The 27836-nt window shown below is 42.2% G+C and overlaps 1 protein-coding gene across 2 annotated transcripts in view; it reads left to right on the plus strand.

Moving 5' to 3' along the window:
• Positions 1–12012: 12012 nt before the first annotated feature.
• LOC138835813 (quinone oxidoreductase-like protein 2) overlaps positions 12013–27836 on the plus strand; it is a 29549-nt gene continuing 13725 nt past the window's right edge. Inside the window, exons 1-9 of one of the 2 annotated variants that reach the window (XM_070034396.1) lie at positions 12013–12101; positions 12197–12305; positions 14304–14400; positions 16421–16479; positions 16988–17053; positions 17848–17957; positions 18996–19077; positions 23724–23905; positions 26374–26602. In XM_070034396.1, the coding sequence (XP_069890497.1) occupies positions 12052–12101; positions 12197–12305; positions 14304–14400; positions 16421–16479; positions 16988–17053; positions 17848–17957; positions 18996–19077; positions 23724–23905; positions 26374–26602 (984 nt within the window). In that variant the 5' untranslated portion in view covers positions 12013–12051. The remainder of the gene's footprint in view (positions 12102–12196; positions 12306–14303; positions 14401–16420; positions 16480–16987; positions 17054–17847; positions 17958–18995; positions 19078–23723; positions 23906–26373; positions 26603–27836) is intronic. The other variant, XM_070034397.1, reaches the window with a different exon arrangement.

A 27836-nucleotide genomic window follows, 5' to 3' on the forward strand; every position in this document is an offset into this window, starting at 1 on the left:
CTCGGAAGGAAAGGAAACTGGGTGTGAGGCTTCCTGGTTCCAGAGGCCAGAATTGAGGAACCTATGTTATTCGAAGTCCTGTTCTCCATAAGGCTTCCATTTTAGGAAATAAGGGTATAGCACGGGCTACTTTGGAACAAGCCTGAGGGTGGAGTTGGTTTAAAAAAAAAAAAAGAAAGAAAAGAAAAGAAGAAGTGCCTCTCTGATCATTCTTTAGGCAAACAAGCTTGGAACTAGACCTTAATTAAATCAGGTTTGAACAGCTGCACTAGTATTAGGCTTCTTTGGTCATTAAAGTTTACTGCCATCTACTGCCTCTCAGCTACCATGTAGATAAGGCCCAGGAGGCTGGGTTAGAGTTGTATGTTTTGATGTGTGGGCCAAGTGAAAGTCCTAAGTCAGAAGTAAGAGTAATAAAACAGCAGCTACCGAGGTAGATAAAGCCTCTCTTGGGTAAGTTTTATGTAGGGTGCATCAGATGTCTCCCTTCTGCCTGGCCTTCATGATGTCTCCCTTTTGCCTTGCCTTGCCTACACTACCATGATGAGTGCTAAGGAGAGCCAAACTGGGAAACAGCATTCAGTCTGCTCTGCCTCTTTTGCTTTGCCAGAGATCACTCTTTGCAAGGATCCTAGGTAACCAAGAAAGGCAATCTGACTTGTGCTAGTCACATTTGTTAGGTTCTTCTTTTAAAAAAATAATATTACTGTTTTTATTAAGGTGTTGTACAGAGGAGCTCGCATTTTATGTCATATAATGACATAAAAATGTCATTATATATATATATATATATGTATATACATATTGACAATGTCATCCCTTCCTTCACTTCCTTTATTTTACTTTAGGTTCTTTTTGTCTCCTCTACTATCTGGCATGTGAAACTGACCTTAAAAAAAGAGGTCTGTGTTTTGAAAAGGCTTCAAGGGAAGCTGGTGAATAGGGACAGAGGAAGGAAACCGGAAAGTTCCAATTAAAGGGAGAGACTGATTCCTAGGACTCTGCTTGTTTATTAACATTCCAAGGTAGTACTGACCCTGGCACAGGCCGGATCTCCTAGTATTCAGACTTGATCACAGCACCACCACGATTGCTACTCTTAACCCTTCCAGTGACCTGAGGATTAGATCTGGACATTCCCATTAGGGTATAAGCACCCCCTGGTCTGTTCTTGTCCACTTTGTGTACCCCACTGCCCCTCTACACACATACGCACACTCACACATGCATGCACACAGAGAGCCAACTCTACTGATTTCCTTTCAGTTCTTCAAATATGATTTGCTTCCTCTCTTCCTCAGTCTTAAAACATAGCTTTCAACTAGCTACTTAGGAGTCTGAGATCTGAGGATTGTGGTTTAAAGCCAGGCTGAGTAGGAAAGCCCATGAGGAGACGCCTATCTCCAATGGATCAGCAAAAAGCTGTGGCCCAAGTGGTAGATTGCTAGTCTTGAGTGAATAAGCTATGAGACAGTGCACAGGCCCTGTGCTCAAGCACAGTATTGGCACAAAACAGCAATAAAAACGTGCCTTTACTTTCTGGTTCTAGCTCCTCTATTAAATGCTCCCATTATATAGTTCCATTCCTGGGAAGCTTTCTTTCACCACTTTGGTTCTGGGTTTGTTTTTTTTTTTCCTATAAGCACCCACAAACCTACCTGTCAATGCACAGTTTTGTAATTACTTATTTATCTCTACCGGACTGTGAACAGATGAAAGTATTCATCTTTCCAATGCGTTAGTCCCAGAGCTTGGCCATGCCTGGCATACAGTAGGGCTATGCAAGCATTCCTTGAATTAATGGACACAGTGTCAATAGGACAATGATGGTCAACAGAACTTCTCAGGTTTGCTTTGCTCTTGCTGTGTTTAGTTTAGTTAAGTACCTGTTGCACTACAAGGGAGGACTGAATTAGGAAGACATGTTGAATTGGGCATTCTGACCTCCTATTCTCCCTCTTACTTTGTTCCAAGGCTTTCTCTTGCCAGACCTGTTCTATGCCCTTCTCAGGGATCTCAGTCTGCAGTTATCCCAGTAAGCTTGTGGGGCACTCTGGAGGTTTTTGTTTGTCACAGCATGGTCTCTGTCTCTGTCTGATCCATTGATTTATTCTTTAAAAAAAAAAAACTATGAATCTGAAATTGCTACTAATTATCTCATTTTAAGTCATTTTATAGCTTTACCTAAATACATCGTATTTATTTATTTATTTATTTTGCAGTAGGAAGATTGTCTAAATTCTTGCAGTACCTGATCTTTCACGGTACACAATTTACAAATAGCTCATTTTTCTTTAGGAATTGAATTTCTTACAGCATCATTTGGAAATGAATTCAAGGTATATTTGGTGATATGGCAATCCTGGTCTACTGGATTGGCTCAGAAGCTGCAGCTCAGAACTCTGTGGGCACCAAAGGTCTGGGCCTTTGGCATAAGCAGGAAGCTTACAGCTGGGGAAAAATAATGTTCCAGGGTGCCCTCTAGTGATGCATGGAGCCTCTGGGTCAGAAGCCATGTCCAGAGACTTGGCCTTCAGCAGGCAAGCCTGGTAAAACCGTAGATGCCAAGGCTCTCTCCTGAGTATGGCAAGCCAGCTGGGAGATCAAGCCTTTTAATCAGCTCTTCAGGAATCTGATAGGCACCATCCTCAGATCACACGTGTTGGGAAGAGTGACTAGGTGATGCTCACCGGAAAAACAACAACAACAACAACCCCCCCTCCCCTCCCCCCTGCCACACACACACAAAACTCCAGGTATGTAAGTAGAGTGCAGCAAGTTAACTTTTCTATTCCTGGGTGAGTTACTGGCTCCATCCAGGGGTGGATCATTGAGCAAACATTTTAGGGAAGATCATGCATCCTCTTTTGATGTCAGTCCCTGATGCAGTGGAGCTCTAATGAAGGACAGTTCCCTCTGGTCTTTTTGTGCTCTTCTTGACAGTGGGGATGGGGAAGCACCTGGTTTCAGTTGAGTTTCCACTCCATGGTCAACACTGTACCCGATTCTACAAATATCTTCCTGCAGGAAGTCTCTGGAATCATAGTGAGGGAAGTATTCTTTGTACCATTCAAGTAGAGGGAGAAATTGCTGGACAAGTGACTCAAGCATAGACAACAGCTAAGACTGACTTGTGTATGTCATTGCTTTGATTCTGTTAAGTAAACTCACTAGAAAAGTAGAGAAAGGGAAAAACATATCTTTTGCTTGATTGTGGAAAGGACAAATTTGTACTCAGAAACCCAACATATCATGTCTATAGGTGACAACAGATCATCTTATATCATCTTTTTGAACCCCTGCCTGTACTTTTTTTTCTCTCCTGCTAGACAATTTTAACTGAAGGCTGCTGCTGCTGCTTTAATTAGGACCTCTTAGCACATTTAAAGGTTTGTTGAACCTTGCAAGGTGATAGATAAATTACTCTGTTGTGCAATCTAGTACTCAAGTCTAATTTTTTATGTAATTTTCATGTGCTAATTGCACTTGTTAATTTATTGCAATGGTAAAACCACATTTAGTGAGTGTCTGCCATGGGTCTGGACCCTGTACCAGATCCCAGAAATAAGATCATGTTAGGCTCAATGTCAATCCCACAGGGGCTGAGCAGAGAGGGCACATTATCTCTGATGCAATGTGATGAGCCCTGATGGAAATATGAACCCTGGGTTAGGATGGCACCAGGCATTTATCTCTCTTTTCCAGGAACAGGTTGAATAGAGAAATTTGATTACAGAAAGCTCTAATATGCCAGGCGCCGGTAGCTCACGCCTGTAATCCTAGCTACTCAGGAGGCTGAGATCTGAGGATCATGGTTCAAAGCCAGCCCTGGCAGGACAGTCCGTGAGACTCTTATCTCCAATAAACCACTAGAAAACGAGAAGTGGCACTGTAGCTCAAAACAGTGCCACTAGCCTTGAGCTGAAGAGCTAAGGGACAGCGCCCAGGCCCAGAGTTCAAGCTCCATGACCGACAAAAAAGAAAAGAAAAGAAAAGAAAAGAAAGCTCTAATATTCTAATAATTAATGAACATTAGCATTTTCACGGAGATTAGTTTAAAATCACATCCTTAATGTTCAAATTTTCTAGGATAAGAGGTAGTAAATCTCTCTTCTCACAGATAATGTTTTCTTTTAAGGCCCCTTTGCCCTTTATAATATCTTGAAAACCAACTGTGAGTCGCTGGGCTGATGCCATCTGATTTCAGTCTTGCTTATTTGCTTGTCTAGAGAACTTTAAGCACAGATTCACAGAGCCCTTAATGAGAAAGCTCATTAAAAAGCGGTCTGAAATGGTGAAACAAATTACATGCACAACACAGCCCACTCTTTTCCTCTTCGCTTCCTTCTCCCCTTTCCAGACTGCAGCATTGCAAACGACCAAGGTGAAGTGAGTCATCAGGTTGGAAAAAGACTCTGAGGAATGGCTCTGTCTTTACCTCTCTGCTTTGATGACATTTCTCTTGCTTCACTGAAGCACTAAAATGTTGCCCAAACAGCAGGAGGGCCCTGTACATGTAATGATGGCCTTGGTAAAGCCTTTGATTGTGTGTATTTGGGTGGAACTTGAGCTTGTAATTGGCAAATGCATACATTGTCTGATTGCTGAGTCTCTCCCTAGAAAGCTTGTTTTATTCTTGGAGAAGTTGAATTTCTTTTCTTTCTAGGTGCATCTCTGATGACTTTTGGGAGAGTTCTTTAGGAATATTTGTATTCATGGCACAAAATGTCTTCTTATATCATTCTCTACCAGCTCCTCTGTGAGGAAACCTGAGGCAAACCGGAAGTTGCACAAGCTAGGCTAGACTTCCTGCCTTCTGATTTAAAAGGAAGTGATGATGGTGACTGTCCACTGGGAGGAAGAGATGGGAAGTGGGTCTCTTTTCTTCTCTTATCCTGGAGTGTGCAAAAGGAAGGCTACAAATACCAAAGAATTCTTCTACGCCGAGTAACTTGGCAAAGTTTGTGGGGAAAAGGAAATCCTTCCCCACCATCTTGCCCCTTGGTTGATAGAATCCACCCGGCTTGAGGCACTTATAATTAAAATGCTTTTAACATTGTTATTTTCTATGTTAAGGTAGGGAAATTACATCCTTGAAAGGGAAAAGACTAGGGTTTAGCACCTCCGGATAGCTGCTTGACTTTAAAGAACTTCTCAATACCTTTAAATCTCAGTGTCTGTCATGTGCCAAATACTGAGCCAAACATTGACAATACAAAGCCAGAAATGTTGCTGTTTCCACTCTGAAGATTTTCATAATTCCCTGGGAAGACAGACACATCAAAATAACCAAACAATGTGATAAAGATTTATTAAGTCTATGGAGGAATCATTCTACAATGGGAAGTGTATGTTTTTGAGATGGGGGAGAAAAGTGAGGAAAAAAGTGGGGGGGGGGGGGGTTGGGAAGGATTCACAAATCAGAAGCCTGAGCAGAATTTTGAAGATAAAGAAAGAGAATTCACTTAGAGAGCGGGGGAAGGAGAGAGGTGGTGCTGGAGTACTACTTGGCAACATTAAGAGGTGGCAGAGGAGGATACTCTGAGGATCAGGATGAAAAAAAGCAGGTAGAGAAGATGAGGAAGAAGAGAAGGAGAAGGAGGAAGAACAAAAGGAAGGAGGAGGAGGGGGGAAAGGGTGTGGAGCGGAAGAATGACTGTCAAAGCTACCGAAGACTAGCCACAATGGCGACTGATGGGCATCCCTGGGAGTGGGCAAACTGGAGGTCACTGGTGACTTTAGCAATAATAATTTCAGTACTGTTTGGGAGAATGTTCATGGTGGGATGAGTGAAGAAAAGCTGCTGAAGGTATTCTTCAAGTTTAATGGAATGGTTGAGTGGAGATGAATAGGCTGTTGATGAGAGAGTAATAAGGAATGAAGTAAGATTTTTGTCATTTCTATATAGGACAATGTTATAAGCCACAAGGAAGGAAGCAGTGGAGAGGGAGAGGGAGGAGTTAATTTAAGAGAGAGAGAGAGAGAGCTGGATTAAATGACTAAATTCCTACCTCTTAGAGTCCTTCTGAGGATTAAGTGAGATCTCCTAGGAAGTAAGCCATTCCTTAAAGAGGTATACACATGTGTCATATGATTATCTTTTTGTTGAAATACTCCCCTCCCCCATGCTTCATCATAAGACATTTGAGCTCACTTATCACTTGGCCACCAAGATAGGCAAATCTCCCTCTCCATAGCCTTTTTGTATGAGCAGTTTTCCTATTTCCTTTTGCCACCACTTCAGACATTTGAGTCCAAGAATGATTTGAGCCCTCCTTGACATTTCTTCCTGCCAAACAACACAGCCTACCAATTCCAGTAGATCACAACAGGAAGCTGGGGTTTGATAAGTGAGACGCGATTAAGGCAAAGACAGGAGCCTCCTCATTGTTATTAGGAAGAGCGACCAACATTGAGATCTCTTGGGAATTTTACTTTGCCAGCTTATTAGTTTTTCATCAGACATCCAAGGAGCCACAGGGGCCAAAAAAAAGTAGACTGTTTTCTCAGGCACACCTGTGACCCTCTTTTCTATCTCAGTTCAGCAACTGAGGTCCCATGGGGCAGAATTTTGTATGTTTTTGTTCACTACTGTATTCCCAGTGTCTCAAATAGTGTCTGGCACATGGTGGTGTCTAATAAATATGCGTTACGTGAATGAATTCACCCATTCATCCTTCCATTGATTCAATAGAAAATGCGTGTATACTACTGGCTAACTACTAAGCTTATCCTAGACAAACCAGGATAAAGAGCACTCATTATCATTTAAAAAATGCATATTCTGTTTCAGGCACTTTGCATACATAATTTCATGTAATTGTGATCATTTTACAAATGGGGCAAGTGAAACTTGGAAGTTATTTGGCTGAGAATACACTTTAACTGGGAATGGATAAGGCTGGAACTCCTTGTTGCCTGGCCCCAAAAGTAGCCCTTTTTCAACACCAGCCTTTTCCTTCACCTCACTCAAGCCGTATCTGACCACCTGCAATTCCTTAAGTATGCCAAGTTCTTATGTAAGCAGTCTTTTGCCTGAGACACACTCAGCTATATGCCCTCTGGCGGGCTCATTTTCCTTAATACTTTTGTGAGGTCCTCTCGACATGATGCTCCTTCCTCTGAGCTCCCACAGGCTGCTTTGCAGCCCTCCATCACCAACCAAATCGCAAGCATTTAGATGCCCATTCATGTGAGCCTTGCTGAGGCTCAAGGGCAGTGACTGTCTTTTCAATAACTGCTGCTATTTACTGAGTGCTGCCAGGGACTTGCTTTGCCCCCAGGTGGGAATTCCTAGTCCTGTTTTACAGATGAAGAAATGGAGGTTCAGAGAAGTCTAATAACTTCCTCAGGATCACAATGAGTGTGGAGATAAGCCAGGAATTGAATGTGTGGACCCACCTGGCTCCAAAGCCCAAATTCCTTTCTCTTCACTAAGCAATTCTCAAAATCACCTGTGAGCTCACGGTTTTGCTGTGGGGATAGAGAAAGAGAGGATGCTACCTGAAATTAGACCAGTGAGCTAATACAGGTTTATACAAAGTCCGTCGTGGGGGGAACATATGGAAGGGAAAAATTTGTTCTCTCTGGGGGAGGTGGGAGCTGGAAAGACATCATAATATTGCCAGAAATTTTTGGGAATTTGTTAACTGGTTCCGTAAGGATGATTCAAAGTGGAAAAGAGTTTTCTGCATCAAATACTGGTGGTTACTCCTGGATGCTGCTGAAGCCATGGCCCAGGTTACCACTGCTTCCAAACTGCTCCTTCTGGGTCCCAGAAATTTAGCCCAAATGCCTGCTGGTACCTGCTTAAGTAACGACTGGTAACCAGGCAACCAAGTCAGAACATGGTTTTGTTAAAATCATATTGTGAATGTGACTGCTTTACATAATCACAGTTTTAATCTTATACAATATACTTTGAATTTAAATGAAATCAATGCACTTCACCTTATGGCTATACGGAATAAGGTAGTAGCCCCTAATTATATGTTAGCATCTCTTTCTGCTTTTGTCCCTTCACTGCAGGTATCCCTGGGAGGCTTTAGATTCTCCCTTTCAGGGAATTAATCTATTTTCTAGGCCTGAGTGACTGTAAAATTCCTATAAAATTAAGCTTAAAACTACAAGCAAAGCATGGCTTTAAAGAATGTTACATAATAGCTTCTTTGTCTGCTCCCAGGACATTTGTGAGGGAAGCACAGTGGGCGGTCAGAGCCTGTTGGAGGGGGCTCTGGCATCAGGCAATTAGGATGATGCTCAATGGCTCCATTGCGTAGCTGTGTGGCATTGGGCAAGTTACCTAAGTTCCTTCAGCCTACATTCCTGATCTATAAAATAGTGAAAAGAAAAGTGCATAGGACCATTGGGAGAGGTAATATAAAGTTGTGCAAAAGCACTTGGCAATTTTTTTAAATTAAAAAAAAATAAGTAAGTAGCCAACAAGTGCTACTTGTAATATTAATAATTATTACTCTTACTATGAACAGGACAAAACAACTTGGTGGTGATTTGAACCATGAAGCACTATGAAAATACAAAACATTTTTTCTTATTCTTATTGTGTAATAATAAGGAGGGAAAGCTAATGAGCAGAAAAGTATCAGAAAGACAATCGGGAAAATCAGATCCTGCTTCTCCTAACACCATGTAGTAGTGTGACATTGAGCGAGTCTATCTGGTTATACCTGGCTCCTTGCCTTTGCTTCTTATAAATGGTTAGATCAGATTATATTGAAGATCCATCCCAGCTCAGAAATCCTATGATCCCATGAGTACTGGACCAAATAACTTACATAACAAATCTTTACCCATCCTGAAATCAGGATGGTTGTTATGAATTACATTGATCTGAGTTAAAAACACATGTCTAAGGGTGATTAAAAAAAACCAGCAATTAATCTCAATCCCAAATAATAAGTAAAAGTAGTCCAGGGAAGTGCATGGAAAAGGCCAACTAATATTACCACCTCCAAAGTTTTGGAAAACATCACTGTGGCAGAAGATAATACTTTGTAACGATAATGGCTGTGCTGAACTGGACCAAAATGTGAACAGGTTGTGCATAAGGGTTTGTAAACATAGAGGAGTAAGTGGGTGCAAAGACCCTTAAAATGTTTTGGATTTGTGGCTTTGGATAGTGATGTCCTGCTGACAGCCTTCCCACAGAGATTGCAGGGTTCCTTATTTCCAACCTTCCTAAAGTACCTGCCAATGTACTAGATGTGGCAGTAAACCTGGAGGCTACTCAGACAGCTCACTTTCTTCTCAGTGAGCTAAGAATCAACAGGATAGCACATCTTCATGATGGAGAATAGTTAGTTGCACATTCTCAGCCTAGTTCTATATGGACTTACATTGTTATTAGCTTATATTGTTTATTCTATGAAAACAGAGCTGTTGTATACTCAGTTTTGGCTTGATTCTCCACCCTCAGCCCTCCAGCAGATTCTGGATGTTAAATATTATCTCTTCATGCACACTGTACCAGAAGGAAGAGTCATCTGTTACTCTTTTACTTCCTTAATGAGACTTCAAGCTGGTCTGTAGGGGAATTATTAATCTTTTTTTTTTTCTTTCCAGAGGACTGATCAGTTCAGTCCTCTGTTACTGCATGATCATAATCTCTCCCAAGACTCAAACTTTATTCTTCCTGTTCCCTCTTTTCATTTCCCTCTCAAATAGAATAACCAGAAACAATAACCAAAGGTAGACAGTAAGGTGTGGTGGCAGAATGTTGATGGATAGGCTTAAACATTTCATTTGCTACCATAGCAACTACTATTAAAGGCCCTGTCACCTCTGACTGCTCCTGGGAAATGTGAAAGTTATTTTACATGTAAATGCTTAAATCACCTCAATTATCTAAAATACCCTCATTTACCTTCAAGATGCTTCTTAAGGGTAGTTTTGCTATTTTCTTCAGAACTTTTCAAAGATGTACAATGTGGTATTGATAGATTTATACACCATAGTCCCTGAGAATGACAAGTATATTATGAAAACTGTAATAGAAAATTATCCCATAAAAGCATTTCATTAAAAATACAAGACATGATACTTCTAATCCTCTGGAAAATTAATACTAGATACCTGAGTGCTCATTCAACATTTCATTAGGTATACCTGCTAAATGCCTACAAGTATCAGGCATTAAACAAATACTGTAAACATAAAGATTAAGAAATGGTTGCTGCTTTCAAGCAGCTCAATTAAAAGTTGCTTGCTTTATTGCTTGCTTATAGTAATATCTTCTGACATTAATATAGCTAAATATTTTACAAAACACTTTGCACATGTAACAATTCATTTCCTACTCAGGTCAATCAATACTGGATTGGAGCTTCATAAATTTTAGATTTCTTATTCCTCACTGTTGTTTGGCAACCAGATGTGTGTGTGTGTGTGTGTGTGTGTGTGTGTGATGTGTTTATGTGAGGGCGCATGCGTGTGTGCTACTGGTGCACACTGGGGCTTGAATGCAGGGCTTGGGCATGGCACTCTGACACTCTACCACTTGAGGCATCTCTGCTTTTAGCTCTTCAATGGTTAATTGGAGAAAAGAGTCCTATGGACTTTTCTGCCTTTGCTGGCTTTGAACTGTGATCCTCAGATCTCAGCCTCCTGAGTGGCTAGGATTATAGGCATGAGCCAGTGGCACCTGGCTGTAATCAGATCTTTTTTTCAGTAATGGGGATGAAACTCATGGCTTTATACATGTTAGACAAATGTTCCACCATTGATGTACATATTCAGCCTTTGGTTTTATGTACTTAATAATTAACACTTTACAAAATGCTCGCATATCTTATTGGAAGCACAAGCATTTTTCATCTTCTTACCTTTTAGTCACTGTTCCCTTTTCTCCTGGTGTTTGTGTATGGGCAGAAGGCTAAAATGACTTCTCAGATTTCCTATAAGTGCTATTATAAGTAACCTATATTTAATACCCAACATGGGTATTTCTTCTTAGATTTCTTGCCCACCAAATTCTCTAGGCCATAATCTTCGTAGTTCATTCCTACTTCTTGTTTGGTCCCCATTCTTCCTGTTTTTCTTTGTTGACCATGTTTGCTCAATGCCTTCTTTTGTGGAAGAGTTCATTGAGAACAAGAACTACTAAGTGCCACTGTTAAAAACCATACCAACAACTAGCAGGGTTAGAATTGAACCTGACACACACACACACACACACACACACACACACACACACATACACACCACACATGCATGTATATAATTTTTTTGAGGTACTTGGGTTTGAACTCAGGGCTTCAAGCTACTTAGGCATACTTCCATTGAGCCACACCTCCAGTTCAGTTTAAAGACCTAAACTCTTTGATCCCATGTCTACCAGGCCAGAGACATATTTTTTCCAGCATGGCAAACAGCTTTCATAAATATTTGTTTACTGTTGTTAACAGAGTCTACCCAGTCTTATATTTTTGGCCCTTCCTGAATGTGCCTGCTCACTTAGGAAGTAGGTGGCCATTGGATCATTTATTGAGAATCTACTAAGTGGTGTCCCTAATATAGGTGTTTGGAGTTACAAAAAACACAAGACTGTGGCCTGACTTTAATTAGAAGTACTCTGGATTTGTGTAGGATCAGTGAACATCAGATCACTGGTAACTATTCAGTATTTTTAGTGTAATTGAGCCTGTGTAAGAAAATTGAGAAATTGAACAAGAATTGGTAACAAGAATGGAACATCAAAAGATTTATCTACGCATTGAGGACTTTTTTTTGTCTCTTCAAAATGACCACGGAGAAGAACCTTCGCGCAATGGAATCCTTTCACTCGGGCTTTGGTTTTTCCCTTCCAGGGAGGCCTGGGAGCCAAGGGGATCCGACCTTCCAGGACTGAGCCAGGGAAGCCAGGAGTATTGCCAAAGCAGCTGCCCCTGGCTGGACGCAGACCGCCGGCCTCGGCGGGGCCGGGGTCGGGGCGCGTCCCCGGGACGCCTTTCCGCTCTCCTCGGGGCGGGGCCGGCGCTGTCCGGCCCTTCCTGCCACGCTGTGCCCGCGGGCCTGCGGCTCGCTCCCGCAGCCATGGCGGCGCTGGCCGGCCGACGGTGCCTTCCCCGGGTGTGGCTCCGCAGGTGCAGTCCTGGGGCTCCCCGGAGGCCCACTGGGCAGCCCCGGGACGCACCTTGCGCCCCAGCCCCAGTAAGTTCTCTCTTGTTCCCTGTTACAGGAGACCCGGGCAGGGCCACGGTCAGCACTACCGAGCCGCGCTTTGCACCGAGCTGAAGCGGCCCCTGGCCATTGAAGAAGTGGCCCCCCGTCCTGTCCAGCCTCACGAGGTAGGGTGCCTGGCCCAAGTCGTGGGGATCCCTCCACACCCGAGTCATCTCCACCACCGCAGGCTTCCCGCCTGAATCACAGCCCCGGTTCCCAAGCTAGGGGGGCCCAAGTTGGTCCTGAGCTGCCAGGTCAGAGTCACTCCAAGTTCACAGAGTGGGGGTCACAGGTGCTTAGGGAAGAGTGCCCCCCAAACACATGGCTAGGACGCTCTCCCCGGAAGGCTCCGGGGGATGTTGCCTTAGAAACAAGAGAATTCCGATGTACACACGGCTTTGCATAACTGCCTGCAAATTGTTGATTTCACACCCACAAACGGATCCTTACTTTGCTTTGTTCCTCTTCAGGGTCAAGGTCAGGTTATCTGCCCCAAAGCAGCCTGAAATCCCCTGTGAACGCATGCCCTGTGCCCTGCGATGATGTGGGCTGGCACTAGCTTAGTTTCACGGAAATGAGTCAGTCACGTTGGCCTGGCCTGCTGACCGGTCTGGTGACACAGTGTCACCTGGTGTGCAGAACGAGAACCTTCCACTGCGTGGGGCAAACAGCGAGGCTCATGCCGGGAGCCCCATCGGGTCACTCAAAAGGATTATTTGGATGAACACAAGCGGGAAGTCTGCTTCTTAGGATTCACATGCTGGGAAAGCGCATGCCTTTGTCTCCCCTCTTCTCCTTGGTGTTTTTTTTGAGATACGATCTGTACCCTATGTAGCTGAAGCCAGCCTTGAACTCTCTTCTTGTCTCAGCCTTCTGAATGCCGAGATGATAGATGTGTGAGACCTCTGGGCTGAGTCATTCTAAATCCAGGTGGAGTGTGCTGTAGGTCTGAATAATGAATGTGACATTTATCCAGCATGCATTAGCTAAGGCTGGGCTCCTTGTTTCTCTTATTTGTCCAGATACTGCATTGTAAGGAATTAGCTCATGAGAGCGGCAATTAGGTTATTTTTATTCACCATTAAATCCTGTGGTTTAAAATGAGACTTGGCATGAGGCAGAGGCTTTAAAAAAAATCACAAAATGAATGAATTTTGTAGATTAAAAAAAGCATTCTTGACAATATGGCCATTTCTGAAATAAATTGACAAACATTGTCAATTTCATGTCCCAGCCATCATGACACTTTCTTCTGGGACTCCAATCCCTGCTGGGATGTCATCTAGCCTAGTGGTTTTCTGAAGTGCATCATGATCACATGAGATGGTTAAGCAGATTACTTTGGTTTTGCCCTGAGTGTCTGATTTGTGAGGCACAAGAATGGGAATTTCTAACAGGTCCCAGGTGATCTGATTCTGGTAGTTTTGGGCCATCTTCTGACACTCACTGGCTTTGCAAGATGTAGAGAAACTACTGGTCTTCCTTCTGCTGCTATAGTTGTACCTCATGATGCCTTTGTCCTGAGCATAGAAGCTGGAGATCTAGGCTTGCCTCCAGGATTCCAGATTCCCAAACCAGCTTGATTATGTTATCCTTCTGTTTAGAATCCCTTTCTAGCTTCCCATTGCTCCTAGTATAAAGGTGAAGATCCTCAATGTAGACCTACAAGTCTTTACATGATGTGGGCCCTTGACCTCTGCCCTGCCCCCCTTCTCTGTCTTCTCTGTGTTCTAGGCTCCCTGGTTTTTATTTTCTTTTGCCCACATGCACACACCATTGTTTTTTGTCTGTGTCAGTTTTTTCCTCCAGTCCCATTTTCTATTGTTAACTCTAAGCTGTTACTCAAATGTTACTTTCTTAGTTTTTCTTGACTTCCCCATTTATGTGCTTTTTTTAGTCCCTCCATTCCTATTATTAAAATGTAGTTTTAGTCTTCCAACTCTATTTTTAGCTTCACAAAGAAATTGTGTCCATTTTGCCTCCTGAGGGCATGCTGGATCTTTTCGGTGCCTGGTATTTAGTTGTCATTCATTCATTCATTGATTCAATCTTTTTGAATAATTGAGTGAGCTTTGTCTTCAGCATACATCCTGTTCTGTTCTGCTGCTCTGTTTTCTTTACAGGTCAGAGTTGATGTCCATTTCTGTGGAGTCAACTTTGCTGATATTTTGGCCTGCCGTGGTCAGTATCAGGAAATGGCCCATCTTCCTTTCACACCTGGTGAGTAGGGGGAAATGAAGGACTGTTTCAGGAAAAGATCTTGCAGGTTTTCAGAAGTGCACACCACCCTTCCAGACAACACTCTGGTGGGTTTTGTCTTGCCATCAGTGAGATATCTGTGAGATATTTCAGCATCATTGTTAGTTAGGATCACTAGATTATGAGTCCTTGAAGAAAGTTACACAAATAAATGTTCATACCTCAGGTGTTCACTAGAATTGTGTTCATCAGAATCATTTTTGATCTAACTCAGGATCTTGTGCTTGCTAGACAAATACCCTACCAACTCTCCCACTCAAGTAACACCCAGTGCTATCTCACTTGAGCCATACCCAGTGCTCTACCACTTGAACCACACTGTAGTCCTTTTGCTTTTAGATTGTCTTTTGGACAAGGCCTCAGGTTTTTGCCTGCACCAGCCTCAGACTGCAATCTTCCTTGTTTTGCCTCCTGAGTTGCTGGTATTTCTGATGTGCACTACCATACCTAGCTTGTTTTGTTGAGATAGGGGATGCTAATTTTTTTCCAGGCTGGCCTTGAACCATAATCCTGAATCATTAACGGTCCCTAGTCATTCCTGTTCTTTCTTTAGTATTGCCTCAGTTTTGTTTTTTCTTTGAAGGATCATAAAAATCTATTTGCAGGTAAGACTTTCAGCCTCATAGCACGTGCCCAAAGAAATCTAATGCCAGAGTATCCAAAAGAAAAAAAGAGTGTTTTCATTTTTTTTTTTTAGCAGTTCTTGGTCTGATTTTCATTTTACCCAATATTATTAATTTTAGATCCTGAATATATAGGCAAATAACTTGTTGAGGAAGTCTTTTTTTTTAAAGTGATGTAAGAAGAGCTTAGGATGTTCACAGTACATGCATATTTCATTTCATTTCATTCCATTTATTTACTTATTTTGCCAGTCCTGGGCCTTAAACTCAGGGCCAGTGCATGGTCCTTGAGCTTTTGTGCTCAAGGCTAGCACTCGACCACTTGGAGCCACAGCTCCATTTCTGGCTTTTTGGTGGTTAATTGGAGGTAAGGGTCTCATGGACTTTCTTGCCTAGCCTGGCTTTCAATTATGATCCCCAGATCTCAGCCGTCTGAATAGCAAGACTATTCAGCTACTAGCATCCAGCTACATGTATATTTTATGTGAATATATTATTAGAGACATACTAATTGCCACATAGTTGCTATATTTTGGCCTTAGAATATTTTTTGTCTTTTTTTTTTTGGCCATACTGGGGTTTGAGCTCAAGGTATCAAGCTTGCTAGGGAGGCACAGGTAACCTACACTTGATCCATACCCTAGCACTATTTGCTTTTAGTTTGTTGTTCACATAGGGTCTTACAGTTTTGCCTAGGGCTGACCAGACACTATGATCTTACCTCTACCTCCAGAGTATTTAATCCTGAGCCTGGATTCCAGGTGAAATTCCAATACCACCATGTTCTACTTTGGTTGTGTCTTAAGAGTGGGATGATTTCTTTCTGTTTGTATTTGCCACAATGTTGTATAGTGGGGAAGATGTCACACAATTGAATTATTTCCCTGTCACCTCAAGTAGGAATTGTGTGAACATGAAATCTAGGAATTTCAGAGATAGAAGAAGGACGTGCAGAGAACATTAATTTACCCAGTTGAACTGAGAACTAGCTGAATAAACACAGTTCATGTCCTTGAGGGCCTCATAGCTCAGCACAGGATACATAGAAACAGATAAATACAGTTTGAGGAGCATGACATTGGGGGCCCAAGGCCTGGTGATCACGGTCAGAGTACCTGTACATTTGTGCTTCTTTGTGCTTGTGTACCTTCTTGAAATGATCATTTGGGTCAAAGGTTAAGAATGGTACTTCCATAGCTTTTTCGGGTGTGAGCATGAAATCTTACGCTCATTCTTCTGTTTGAGGAGCAATACTTTATCCCTCAACTTAAACAAACTGGTGAGCTGGCCTATGGATTTGGGTTTACATGTCTCCATGTACTGACTTTAAGATAACTTATCTTTAAATGATGTTCTAGGAATGGAGTTTTCTGGGACAGTACTGGAGACAGGAACAGATGTCAGCACAGTGAAAGAGGTAACCAATGTGTGGGGACTATGAGAAATGTGTTAACCTCTGTGTGTACCTTCAAAGTCTTGCTGCTCTGAGCTTTTCCAGCAGAGAACAAAGGGAAATTGAGGTAGGAGGGTAAGAAACAGATTCTGAATTGGGGGAAGAAATCTTAGGCTTCTAGTTTCCTTAAACTCTTTATTATGAAGAAAAAGTAGCAACTCAGTCTTCAAGTGACTGAGAGGATCAAGGATTCTCAAGTTTGAGTCTTATATGAAAGAAGCTAGTACTGGAATTCTAATTCATGGCAACTTTTTCCTTCCTTTCCCTCTCTGTTGTCTAAAATATGCTCACATAGGTTTGGTAACCAGCTGTTTTATTTGATGAATGTTAACTCTGAATATGTATTAGGATTAATCTGTGTCTTATGGAGTCAGAGGTATATTTTTTTCTTTCATTCTTTGATTATTTCAGGAGGAGGTGATAGAATTTAAGGGCATACATTTGAACATTCTTAATGCTACTTTCCCTTTAGGGAGATCGAGTTATTGGTGTGACTGGCTTAAATGCTATGGCTGAAGAATGCGTCACTGACCAGAAGGTATCCCTATGTCTCAACATTAAAATCTTTTTTCTCTTTTGTTTTCTTTAATTTCCACCCCTCCCTTGTTCCTCATCCCCTCTACTCTTCCCACTTTTCTTTTTTACAGTTATTTTGGTGGTATCTTGCTTCTCAATCAAGCAGTGTTGTTTTCTTTTTTTCAAATGCTAATCTCCTCTCTTCTTGGTGTAACTGTCCAGGCATGGAGTTTCATTTGTGTGGAGTGTTTCAGTGCAAAGGGGCTTTTATTATTATTATTATTATTATTATTATTATTATTATTATTATTAGTGCTTGAGCAACTGGCTAGATGTCCAGTTGGAACTTAGGTTGTTTTGGTAGAAAAACTGGTTTGGAAAATTGAGCAGAACATAATGGACTTGTCCCCACACTCAAAGCTTCTGAAATACATAGCTTTGGGAATGTAGCCAGCCAAGGTGGCTCTTTATGATTGAGCAGGATGTGAATGGTGCCCCCTGGTGGTATCCATTACATGGACTGCCCCACACCCCAGCTTTACTGAGGTAAAGAGTTCATCCGTGCTGGCCATAGTTTCCCATAATAATTTGGCTTCTTTTTGAAGCCAGATTCCAGTCTTAGAATTTTGAGGTTGGACAGATACCCAAGTCCTCTAACCATGGCTTGCTTCGGCTTGAATTTCCTCTGGACTTGGTTGCAGGCATGTATTTTCTCATTTCCAATTAGTCATTCAATCAAACCATAATATGTACTGGGCAGCTGTTGTAACTAGGTATGTATGCTTAATATCTAACTCACTGTTATGTCTCCCATAGAGCCTATGGCAGGTTCCAGAAAAGGTCTCTCTACAAGAGGCTGCTGTCCTACCTGTATCTTATGGCACTGCAATTTTGGCTCTAGACCATCGGGCCCATACACAGCCTGGGTAAGGACTCTGTAGATGGTAGAGTGCTAGAAGGTACAAGTGTCCCAACAAGGCTTTCCCTGCTCTTTGCCGTCTCTTCCTCTTTGCTTTCACCTTTCCCTTCTCTTTCTCATCAGCTCATGTTCATTTTGGTTGAGGAAAGGCAAAAGGGATGCAATCACCGAGACTGGGGTGTGGAGATTATAGGGGCATCCTTTTGATTGGGATTAGGACACTGGGAATTTGGTCAAAATGACTTTGGAAAAAATGGTTCTCTCAAACCTAACCACATTAAGGATTGTTCCATAGGAAAATCTTAAAAGTTTAGGGAGTTGATTTATTCTTATTTATTTTTGATGGGATCTTTGTATGTACCTCATGTTGGTTTGAAATTCACTATGTAGCCCAGACTGACGTTGAACTCATGATTTTCCTGTCTCAGCCTCCAGAATGAAGGATTACAAGAGTGTACCACCATGCCTAGCTCAGAGCTGTCTTATTTAAACTCCTTCATATTAGTTTCATGGAGGCCTGTGATACTTGTTTCTGTGAGATGTGGTCGGGTGTGCCAAGTAGGGCATTTCCAACTCAATGATGGCGAAGCTTCCCCTTTTACCTGGGAAAATGCCTCTTGATCTTTTCAGAAAGCTAACTCTCAGAATTGCTCCCAACTATTGGGATTAATTGAACAGTAATCATTCTGTGACTACTGCCTTCTAAAGTCAGGCAGTATTTATGAAAACCATTTTAGGACAAATTTTCTGAAGTGTAAATTGGATGGTTGTGCAAAGGCCATTGCCGGGAAGGAGAGACTGCCTGGAGAGATCAAGGGATCTTTGTCCCAGGACATCTTCAAAACTGGACCAAATTAGCACTGACCCAGAAGCTACATAAACCTTCCATCTCTAAAGGCTGGTGGTAGATGTTTATGAAGGGTTTGAATGAAATGATCTGTAACATTCTTGCTCTACCTGGTCTAGTTTTAACATGTTCCTGAAGTCATGTTATTGGATGGAGTTTGAAGGTTTCCACAGTAACATTTATCCTTCTCTGGCACAGAGAAACTGTGTTAGTGACGGCAGCAGCTGGAGCCACAGGACTCGCAGTGATTGATGTGGCAACAAATGTGCTTCAGGCCAAGGTATTTGCATGTTAGAGTCTCTATTAGAAAAACACCTCTAGTTTGCAGACATGGAATCTATCTATTCATTTATTAAAAATTGTGTGCTGGGTTGGGTGCCGGTGGGTCACGTGTGTAATCTTAGCTACTCAGGAGGCTGAGATCTGAGAATCGTGATTTGAAGCCAGCCCAGGTATTAAAGTCCATGAGATTCTCATCTCCAATTAACCACCAAAAAGCTAGAGGGGAAACCATGGCTCAAATGGTAGAGCACTAGATTTGTGCAAAAAAAAAATGCTCAGGGACAATGCCCAGGCCCTGAGTTCAAACCTTGGGACCAACACACACACACACACACACACACACACACACACACACACACACACAAAATGCTCAGGGACAATGCCCAGGCCCTGAGTTCAAACCTTGGGACCAACACACACACACACACACACACACACACACACACACACACACACACACACACACACACACACACACACACACACACACACACACACACACACACACACACACACACACACACACACACACACACACACACACACACACACACACACACACAGATGAGGGCCTTGCCATGTGTTTGTTTATCGAGTAGGAGGAGACCTAACAAGATATCACTTACCACTTCAGTTACTAGAATCTGGAAAGGGCTGCCTCACTTTGGGCCTTTTAAATGTTAGCCTCCCTCTGCAACTCAGAGTTAAACTCAGATGTGACTTTTTTAGAGGTATATTCTCTGTCCTTGAGCTAGGCCAGTCTCTTCTCCCACTATTTATATATGATGTCACAACACCCTGTATTTCCTTTCTTAGTGCATGCCTCACTGTGTGGTGCCTCTTTTAATTGTGTCATTAACACTTAATTTCAATTGTGTCATTAATATCTCCCTCCGCCTGGACTGTAGTCACTATGAAGGTAGGAAGAAGTCTGTGTCATTCATCACTGTAGGCCTGGCACCTAGCATGGTACCTGGAATATGGTGGGCACTCAAGAACTGTTTTTTGAATGAAAGAACTAATGAATGAATGTACGAACAGGTGAATAAATCAAGTCTGAGGCTATAGGTGTCAGAGAGAAGGGAGACATTTACCATGTTTCCTGAGGGACTGGTAGTTAAATAGATGGCAGTGATAGCGATGGAAGGTGAAAGGGCATTTTCGTGGTGAGAAGACATCATGCATCCAGGGAATTGCAAATGGCATCTCTTGTACACAGCCTTGTTTCAGGGGATGATGAGTGGTGCATTAGTGATGTAGGAAGAGATAAGATCATGAGAGTCCGTCACGTAGCTGTGAAATTGGAATGCTTATTGCAGACTCCTGGGGGCTCTTAAGAATTTTAAAAAAGTACATGACATGATCATCTTTTTTTTTTCTTGTCAGTTGTGGAGTTTTAACTCAGGGCCCGGGTGCTGTCCCTGGGCTTTTTTTTTTTTTGCTCAAAGCTGGGACTCTACCACATGGAGCCACAGCGCTACTTTCAGTTTTCTGGTGGTTAATTCGAGATAAAAGTCTCATGGACTTTCCTGCCATGGCCAGCTTTGAACCATGATCCTCAGATCTCAGTCTCTGGAGAAGTTAGGATTACAAGTGTGAGCCACCAGTGCCTGGCTGGCATGCTTATCCTTGCTTTTTTGAGGCAAGGTCCTACCATGTAGTCTATGTTGGTTTTGAACTCTGGATCCTCCTGCTTCAGCCTCCTAAGTGCTGAGATCACAAATGCATACCACACTGCCTGGCATCATCGTTACACTAAAAGGAAATTACTCTGGTAGCTTGTGGAGATGAGGGATAGGGGCAAAGGCAAAGAGAGAGGGAGAGTAGAGAAGAGAGAGAGAAAGGAAGAGAGGGATGAGAAGAAGGAGGAGATGAGTTAAGAGGAAGGAGAAGGAAAAAGAGGAAAAGGAAGAAGAAAAAAGGAGAGAGAGAGAGAGAGAGAGACAGAGAGAGAGAGACAGAGAGAGAGAGAGAGAATAATGGTGGCTTTTGTTGTGCAAGCCAGATGTTAGATTGCCTGAATCAAGGAAGTCAAAGACTGACTGAAGTGGAAAAAAATAGAAAATTTAGTGACCATAGAACATCTGGCTGGTCAGAGAAACAAAGACTCTAAAGGTAGACTGACAAAGGTGCTCATTCCAGCTCTACTTCTAGTTTAATAACTTTCCTCATTTGTAAAATGCTGCTTTCTTTACAGAGTTGTTGGGCAGTGTTGAGATTACATGTGCAGTGTGCCTATTACAGGGTGTGGCATGTCAGTAAGAATCTCTTAAAGAGCGAATCCTGTTATTATTAGACAGCGAGTGGGAGGGAGCAAACTAGGTTAACTTCTGGAATTGCCACTTATTGAGACTGAGCGCACAGGAGGAAATGGAGAGTTTAGTTTTGGGGCTGGTGAGATCAGTTAAGTGCAGGGTTTCTGTGAAGCAAGCGACTCAGGTTGAGATGGCAAGTGCATGTACACACAGGGTTGAAGATACTTGAATTGTCTTGGAATTTTCTGTGGGGAGTTATTGTTCCTTTTTCATTTCTGACTCCTTTTGGGAAGGGCATGAAAGTTCCACAGGGAATCTTCGGCGCTAGGAGGCTTCTCGTGGAACATTAACACATTTCATGTGAAGTGAAATGGATTTTAGCTGCTCTTGGAGGGGAGGGATCAGAATTTCCCTTGTCTAGATCCACTGACTAACATTTCTAGAAAGGTAAATGGTACCATTTCTTTCAAGAAGTTCTCTCAGAAGTGAAATGGAAAAGTCATTTCAATTTGGGTATTAAAATTGACCCAAATGAATGAAATGATATTATTCTATATGCACACATCGAGAACATTTCTTTCCCAGGAAAAATGGTTTTAAACAGAAGTAAATGTGATATCTTGTCACCTACCCAGAATAGGTCATTTTGATCACACCTTCTATCCTCAGTTTTTCAAGCTGCTTCCGAAGTAATTATCTTACACTGGACCTTCCCATAGCCCCTGGGAGAGGGGAAATGTAAGTGTTTATTTCCCTGTTTCACAGATCAAGACAGTGAGGCACCAAGAGAATTCTGACTCGCCGAAGGTCTCACTGAGACATAGTGAGAACTTGGGATGCAGTCAGGTGCCCGACCCTCATCTAGTGTCTTTCCACTGTGGTCCTGTGTGTGTGAATAACTGTCAGTGAGCTGGGCTATTTTGAGGGGCATTGAAGAGGAGCTTTCAGTTTCAAACAATTGCCAGTGAGTTTGGAATCCTTTAAGGATAATGATGTTCTTGGAGTGAGTGGGGTTCTGAGCATCACTTGGGACAAAATGTTTGGGTGATAGGGTTGCTCACTAATGAGGCGCCTTTGAATGATGCTGAAGGGTCTGCATCTTTTGTGCAGATTTCCAAACCCTCTATCTCTCTGTGAGTGGCCGACAGCCAGCTCTGCCATCTGTATGGGACCTTAGGCACTGTTTTCTTCTAGGATGTTGGAGATAAAAAGGATAGGCTTTGGTGTAAAGCAGTGTTGGCTTTGAATTAATTGTTTTTCCTGCTACCTGGATGACCTTGGGTCATCCTCTGGGTTATGCCTCTGCCTCTCTCTGTGGTTTGGAAGTAATCAACCCTTTCTGAAAATGTCCTTCTGAAGTTTAAATTGAAGAAATGCTTACATGTATAGAACACTAATTTATTTTATTCTTTGTTTCCCAAATGCTGTAAGTAGAGTGATTTATTTATTTATTTATGCCTGTACTGGGCCTAGAACTTGAGTCCTGGGTACTCTCGTTCAGCTTTTTCAAAGGTGGTACTCTACCCCTTGTTGAGCCACTGCTTCATATCTGGCTTTCTGGGGATTAATTCGAGGTAAGGGTCTCACAGACTTTCCTGCTTGGCTGCTTGGAACCATGATCTTCAGATCTCAGCCTCCTAGGTAGCTAGGATTATAGGCATGAGTCACTAGTGCCTGGCTCATTTAATTTTTAAAATAAGTGTATTTTACCAACCAGACCTGGAAGTGTTACCAGGAAGTACAAGGCAAATACATGAACTCTAGAGATGGATTAACTGGGTTTGAATCTTAGCTCTGTTTCCTGTTAACTCTGTGAACTTCCTTGGACACCTTACTTAGCTTATTTTATATTAATTTTTTAAATCTATAACACAGGAGCAATAATAGAACATATTCTATTGATCTATTATGACTAAATGAGCCATTAATGTATGTAAAATAATGACATATTATGTTAATTATTACTAAGTAATTTGTCTATGATAACATAGCTGGGTAAGTGGCAGAGGTAGGATTTGAACCATGATCTCTCTGACCTCAAGCTCTTTCTACTGTGTCAGGTTTTATGGTCTGGGAAGCTTTCCCTGACTTTCTCGATGGAGATTGGATAGCTCTTGTTCGAACTTGGGTCCTTCCCCCATCATACTGCTATATGTTGCTTTTTTTTTTTGACTTCTAGGTTGCTAGCCAGCTTGTATGTTAAGTAGTTGATTCATGGTGGTACTTAGTAAATGGTGGGTTTTATTTTCAGTTGAAGAAAACTTTCAGAGTATCTCTTGAATGATCTTAGCTATTGGTTTCATTGATGTTGGCTGGAGTCTAGGGAGACTGGGTGCATCCTCTTAGAATAATGTTTGGAACCATTGGAAATCTTGTGTTTTTTATGCAGGTAATAGCTGCAGCTGGAAGTGATGAGAAATGCAAGCTGGCGATGAAGAGGGGTGCACAATACAGCGTGAACTACAGTCAGGGAAGTCTGAAGGATGCAGTGAAGAATCTGGTGGGCAGTGGTGGGGTGAACGTGGCCATCGACATGGTGGGAGGAGATGTCTTTCTGGAAGCTCTCCGCAGGTGCGTGCAGTTGTCTGTGCAGAGTGGGCTGGAGCTGAGGCTTGCTGAACTTTTCTGTACTTCTGTCTTCCTTCTCTCTTTTCTCTTGTCTTTGCTGTTCACTTCTCCTGTAGACATCAACAGGAATAGCTGAGTAGGAGGATGACAAGGAATAGAAGCAGAGAAAATCAGGAAATGCTTAAATATAGCAAAAACAAAATACCCAACTGGAAAATATCCAAAAAATGACTGCAGACTTTCCAGTTGGCAATGTTAAATGCTTTAGAAATTATGCATGTGTTTAATTCAGCTATGCTAACCCCTTCTATTTTATGTTCATGGGGCATTCTTTAGGAGATCATTGTTTAGATGTTAGAATTTCTAGGGTGGCAATCATTCCTCCCCCAGTTCATGGCGCATCAAGGTATAAGCTCTCCTGATCTTGCTGTTTCTCTCTCTTCTCAATCTCTCCCTACCTGCCCCCCCCCCTCTCTGAGCTGTTGTGGGGCTTGATCTCAAGGCCTGGGCACTGTCCCTGAGCCTCTTTGTGCTCAAGACTAGAAATCTACCACTTGAGCCACAGCACCACTTCCAGTTTTTGAGTGGTTAATTGGAGATAAGAATCTCATAAGGACTTTTCTGTCCAGGCTGGCTTCGAGCCAAGATTCTCATGTCTCAGCCTCCTGTGTAGCTAGGATTACAGGCGTGAGCCACTAGAGTCCAGCTCTTACTGGTTTCTGCAACCAGCAGTGTGTTTCCAGGATTTGTTGTATTAAAAAACAACACTGCTGAAAATTTAGTGGGGTTATTATACAATACCAGTTCTTATTTTGTTTCCAACCAGGGATTCTGGAATATTCTGAGAGCATTAGTTTTCCTTTTCTTCCTTTCTCTCTCTCTCTCTCTCTCTCTCTCTCTCTCTCTCTCTCTCTATTTCTCCATGTCTTTATCCTTCATCCCTTTCTGCCCTCATTCTCTTCCCTCTTCCTCTCTTTCTCTTCTTTTATTTCTGAGACAGGGTCTCGCTATATTACCCTAACTGTGCAAGTCACTATGTAACATAGGTTGGCCTTGAACTTGGTAATCTTTCTACCTCAGCTTTCTGAATGTTGAGGTGGTGTTTACCAAACATGTCTTGCCTATTTTCATTTTTTGTATCATCTTGACAAGTGTCATTTTGTAGTTTGTTTCAGTTTAAAGGAGAAAACCAGAAGGGGAGAGAGAGAGAGAGAGAGAGAGAGAGAGAGAGAGAGAGAGAGAGAGAGAGAGAGAGAGAGAGAGAGAGAGAGAGAGAGAGAGAGAGAGAGAGGAGAGAGAGAGTATGGAGAGAGGAGAGAGAGAGAGAGAGAGAGAGAGAGAGAGAGAGAGAGAGAGAGAGAGAGAGAGAGAGAGTACTCAGCCTACCCACAGAAGGAATCCAGTTGGAATCAAAGCCTCTGAGCTGAGAGACAGGCTGTATTCATGTCTGATCAGCACTGTAAAATACCTGGTACCATGTTTAAAGAAGAAGCAAAAGAAGGAATATGTAGACCAAGTAGACTTACCCTTCTTGTTTCCCTTTTTGATTTCTGGATAATGTTTTGAAACAGCTTCTCAGTTCCCTTCTGAAGAAGGAAAGCAGATAAAGCAAAAACCAAACATTTTTTTTAAGCAAAAATGTACACAAAAGTTTTATAATTTACTGTGTAGCATGTACTTTGGTGTTTGTCAGTAATGGGCTTAGAAAACTTGTGAATTTTTGTAGATTATTTAAAATGTTCTCAAGAAGCACCATGACATGAAAGAGTCTTAAACTTCGTATAGAGCAGCGATCCTTAATTCTAGTGTTTGTTTTATTTCTACAGCTCAAGTTCAAAATCTTCAAACTGGACTATTTTTTTTCTCTCATAGTAGCCCGAAGGTTTGAATTCAGGGCCTCATTCTTCGTAGATAAGTACTCTTATCATTTGTGTAATACCTTTATCCCTTTATGCTTTAGTTTGTTGTAGGGTAGGATCTTGTGCTTTTACCAGGAAATGGAACTAAGGTCTTCCTACCTCCACTTCTTAAGTAGATGGGATTACTTCAGTTTCTCTACATCCTCACCAACTTTTCTCCTCTTCTTCACCCCCCCTTTTTTTTTTTTGGGTCCAGTCGTGGGGCCTGAGCTCTGGGCCTGGGTGCTGTCCCTCAGCTCTTCAGCTCAAGGCTAGTGCCCTACCACTTGAGCCACAGCGCCACTTCCGGCTTTTTTCTTTTTGCTTATGTGGTGCTGAGGAATCGAACCCAGGGCCTCATGCATGCAAGGCAAGCGCTCTACCACTGAGCCACCTTCCCAGCCTCCTCCCCCCCTTTTTAAATCCATCTATAGCCACCTTAATAGATGTAAATGTTCATTGCTCTTCCTTCTCTTCCTTTTCCATATGTATATACACGTATATACACATAGTAACCATTTTAATGGAAGTAAATGTCCATTGGTCTTTCTCATTTCTTTTCCTTCTCTTCAGCCTGGCATGGGAGGGCAGGATTGTGGTGTTGGGATTTGCTGGAGGAAACATTGCATCTGTTCCCTCCAACCTGCTGCTCCTGAAGAACATCTGTGCCATGGGTCTCTACTGGGGTCGCTACAAGCAACAGAACTTTACTGTCTTTTCCAAGAGTCTGTCCTCTGCACTTCAGTACTGCCAGCAAGGGCGCATCAAGCCACATGTTGGAGCCACATTTAAGCTGGAGGAGGTGAGACACGCTGAAGAAATATGCTACAAATACATCCAGAAAACAATCTGTCAAACTATTGGCAAGTTTATCTTTGGCTACCATAAATCCACACTTCGTGGACTAAAAAGAGGCAATGCCATGTAGAGAAGTGAGGCTTTACAGGCTTCAGAGTGACAGGATTCCTAGCCATCTTCTGGGGCAAATGTCTGGCGAGTTAGGGGCAGTGTAAAACTTAATTTAAGGGCTCTTTTGGTGTCACTGATGTCTCAAACAGAGGTAAGTTACAGTACTTTAAAAGTAATTTACACATGTTGATATGAACCTTGAAATCCACAACATACTCCAAGCCTAAATTGGAAGCACTTGACTTGACCTTTGATTTTCAAATACAGCTACTTCAAAATGCAACCAGATGATCTAAGCTGGGGTTCTGTGCACAGAACATAGATCATACCTGATAATATAAAACTATAATTCATCGATAAGTCACTGTTGTTATCTTTGTTGATTATTCACTCCCTTACTCCTTTCCCCACAGGCTCATTAATGTGGCTTAAACTTCTGACAAAGCTGAATTGTGTGCATGCATTATGCAATGTAGTTATAAATTTGAATCTGTTGGGCAGTCACCGTCAAGCCTTTTTATTTTGGCTTAATTTGTTTTATTTCTTTTTTATTAATTATTTTTTAATTTAATTTTTTTGTCTTGTCTTTTTTGGTACTGGGGATCGAACCCAGGACGTTGCACTTGCTAGGCAAGCACTTTGCCACTGAGCTACATCCCAGCCCATTAATTTAAATTTTATTGCAAAGGTGATGTACAGAGGGGTTACAGTTACATAAATCAGGTAATGAGTACATTTCCTCTTGCAATGTCACCCCTCCCTCATTTTCTCCCACTTTCCCTCCTCCTGACCCCTCCCTCCAAGTTGCAAAGTACATTTCCGACATAGTGTCTAGTGAGTATCACTGTCGAATTGGCTCACTCATTGTCCCACTGTTTCTGTTTCCCCTTTCCTTTCCCAAATCAGATACACTTATATACAAGACCAATGGTACAGAAGTAAAAGCAAAACCATGCCAACAAAGAGCAAAACTGTTTGGGTAACTCTGGTCAGCCCTAGAGGGAGGCCATATTTTATTCAACTGTGAAGTAGTGGAGCTGCAGCTGTTACTACCAGACTTCCCTGCTTACCAATCCCTCCATCGTCAAGGTTTGTCCTGAGATGAGGCACATTAATTTCAATTACAG

This window comes from Dipodomys merriami, unplaced genomic scaffold (assembly GCF_024711535.1).
Source record: "Dipodomys merriami isolate MVZ:Mamm:240054 unplaced genomic scaffold, mDipMer1.0.p SCAF_24, whole genome shotgun sequence".
Taxonomy (NCBI): Eukaryota; Metazoa; Chordata; class Mammalia; order Rodentia; family Heteromyidae; genus Dipodomys; species Dipodomys merriami.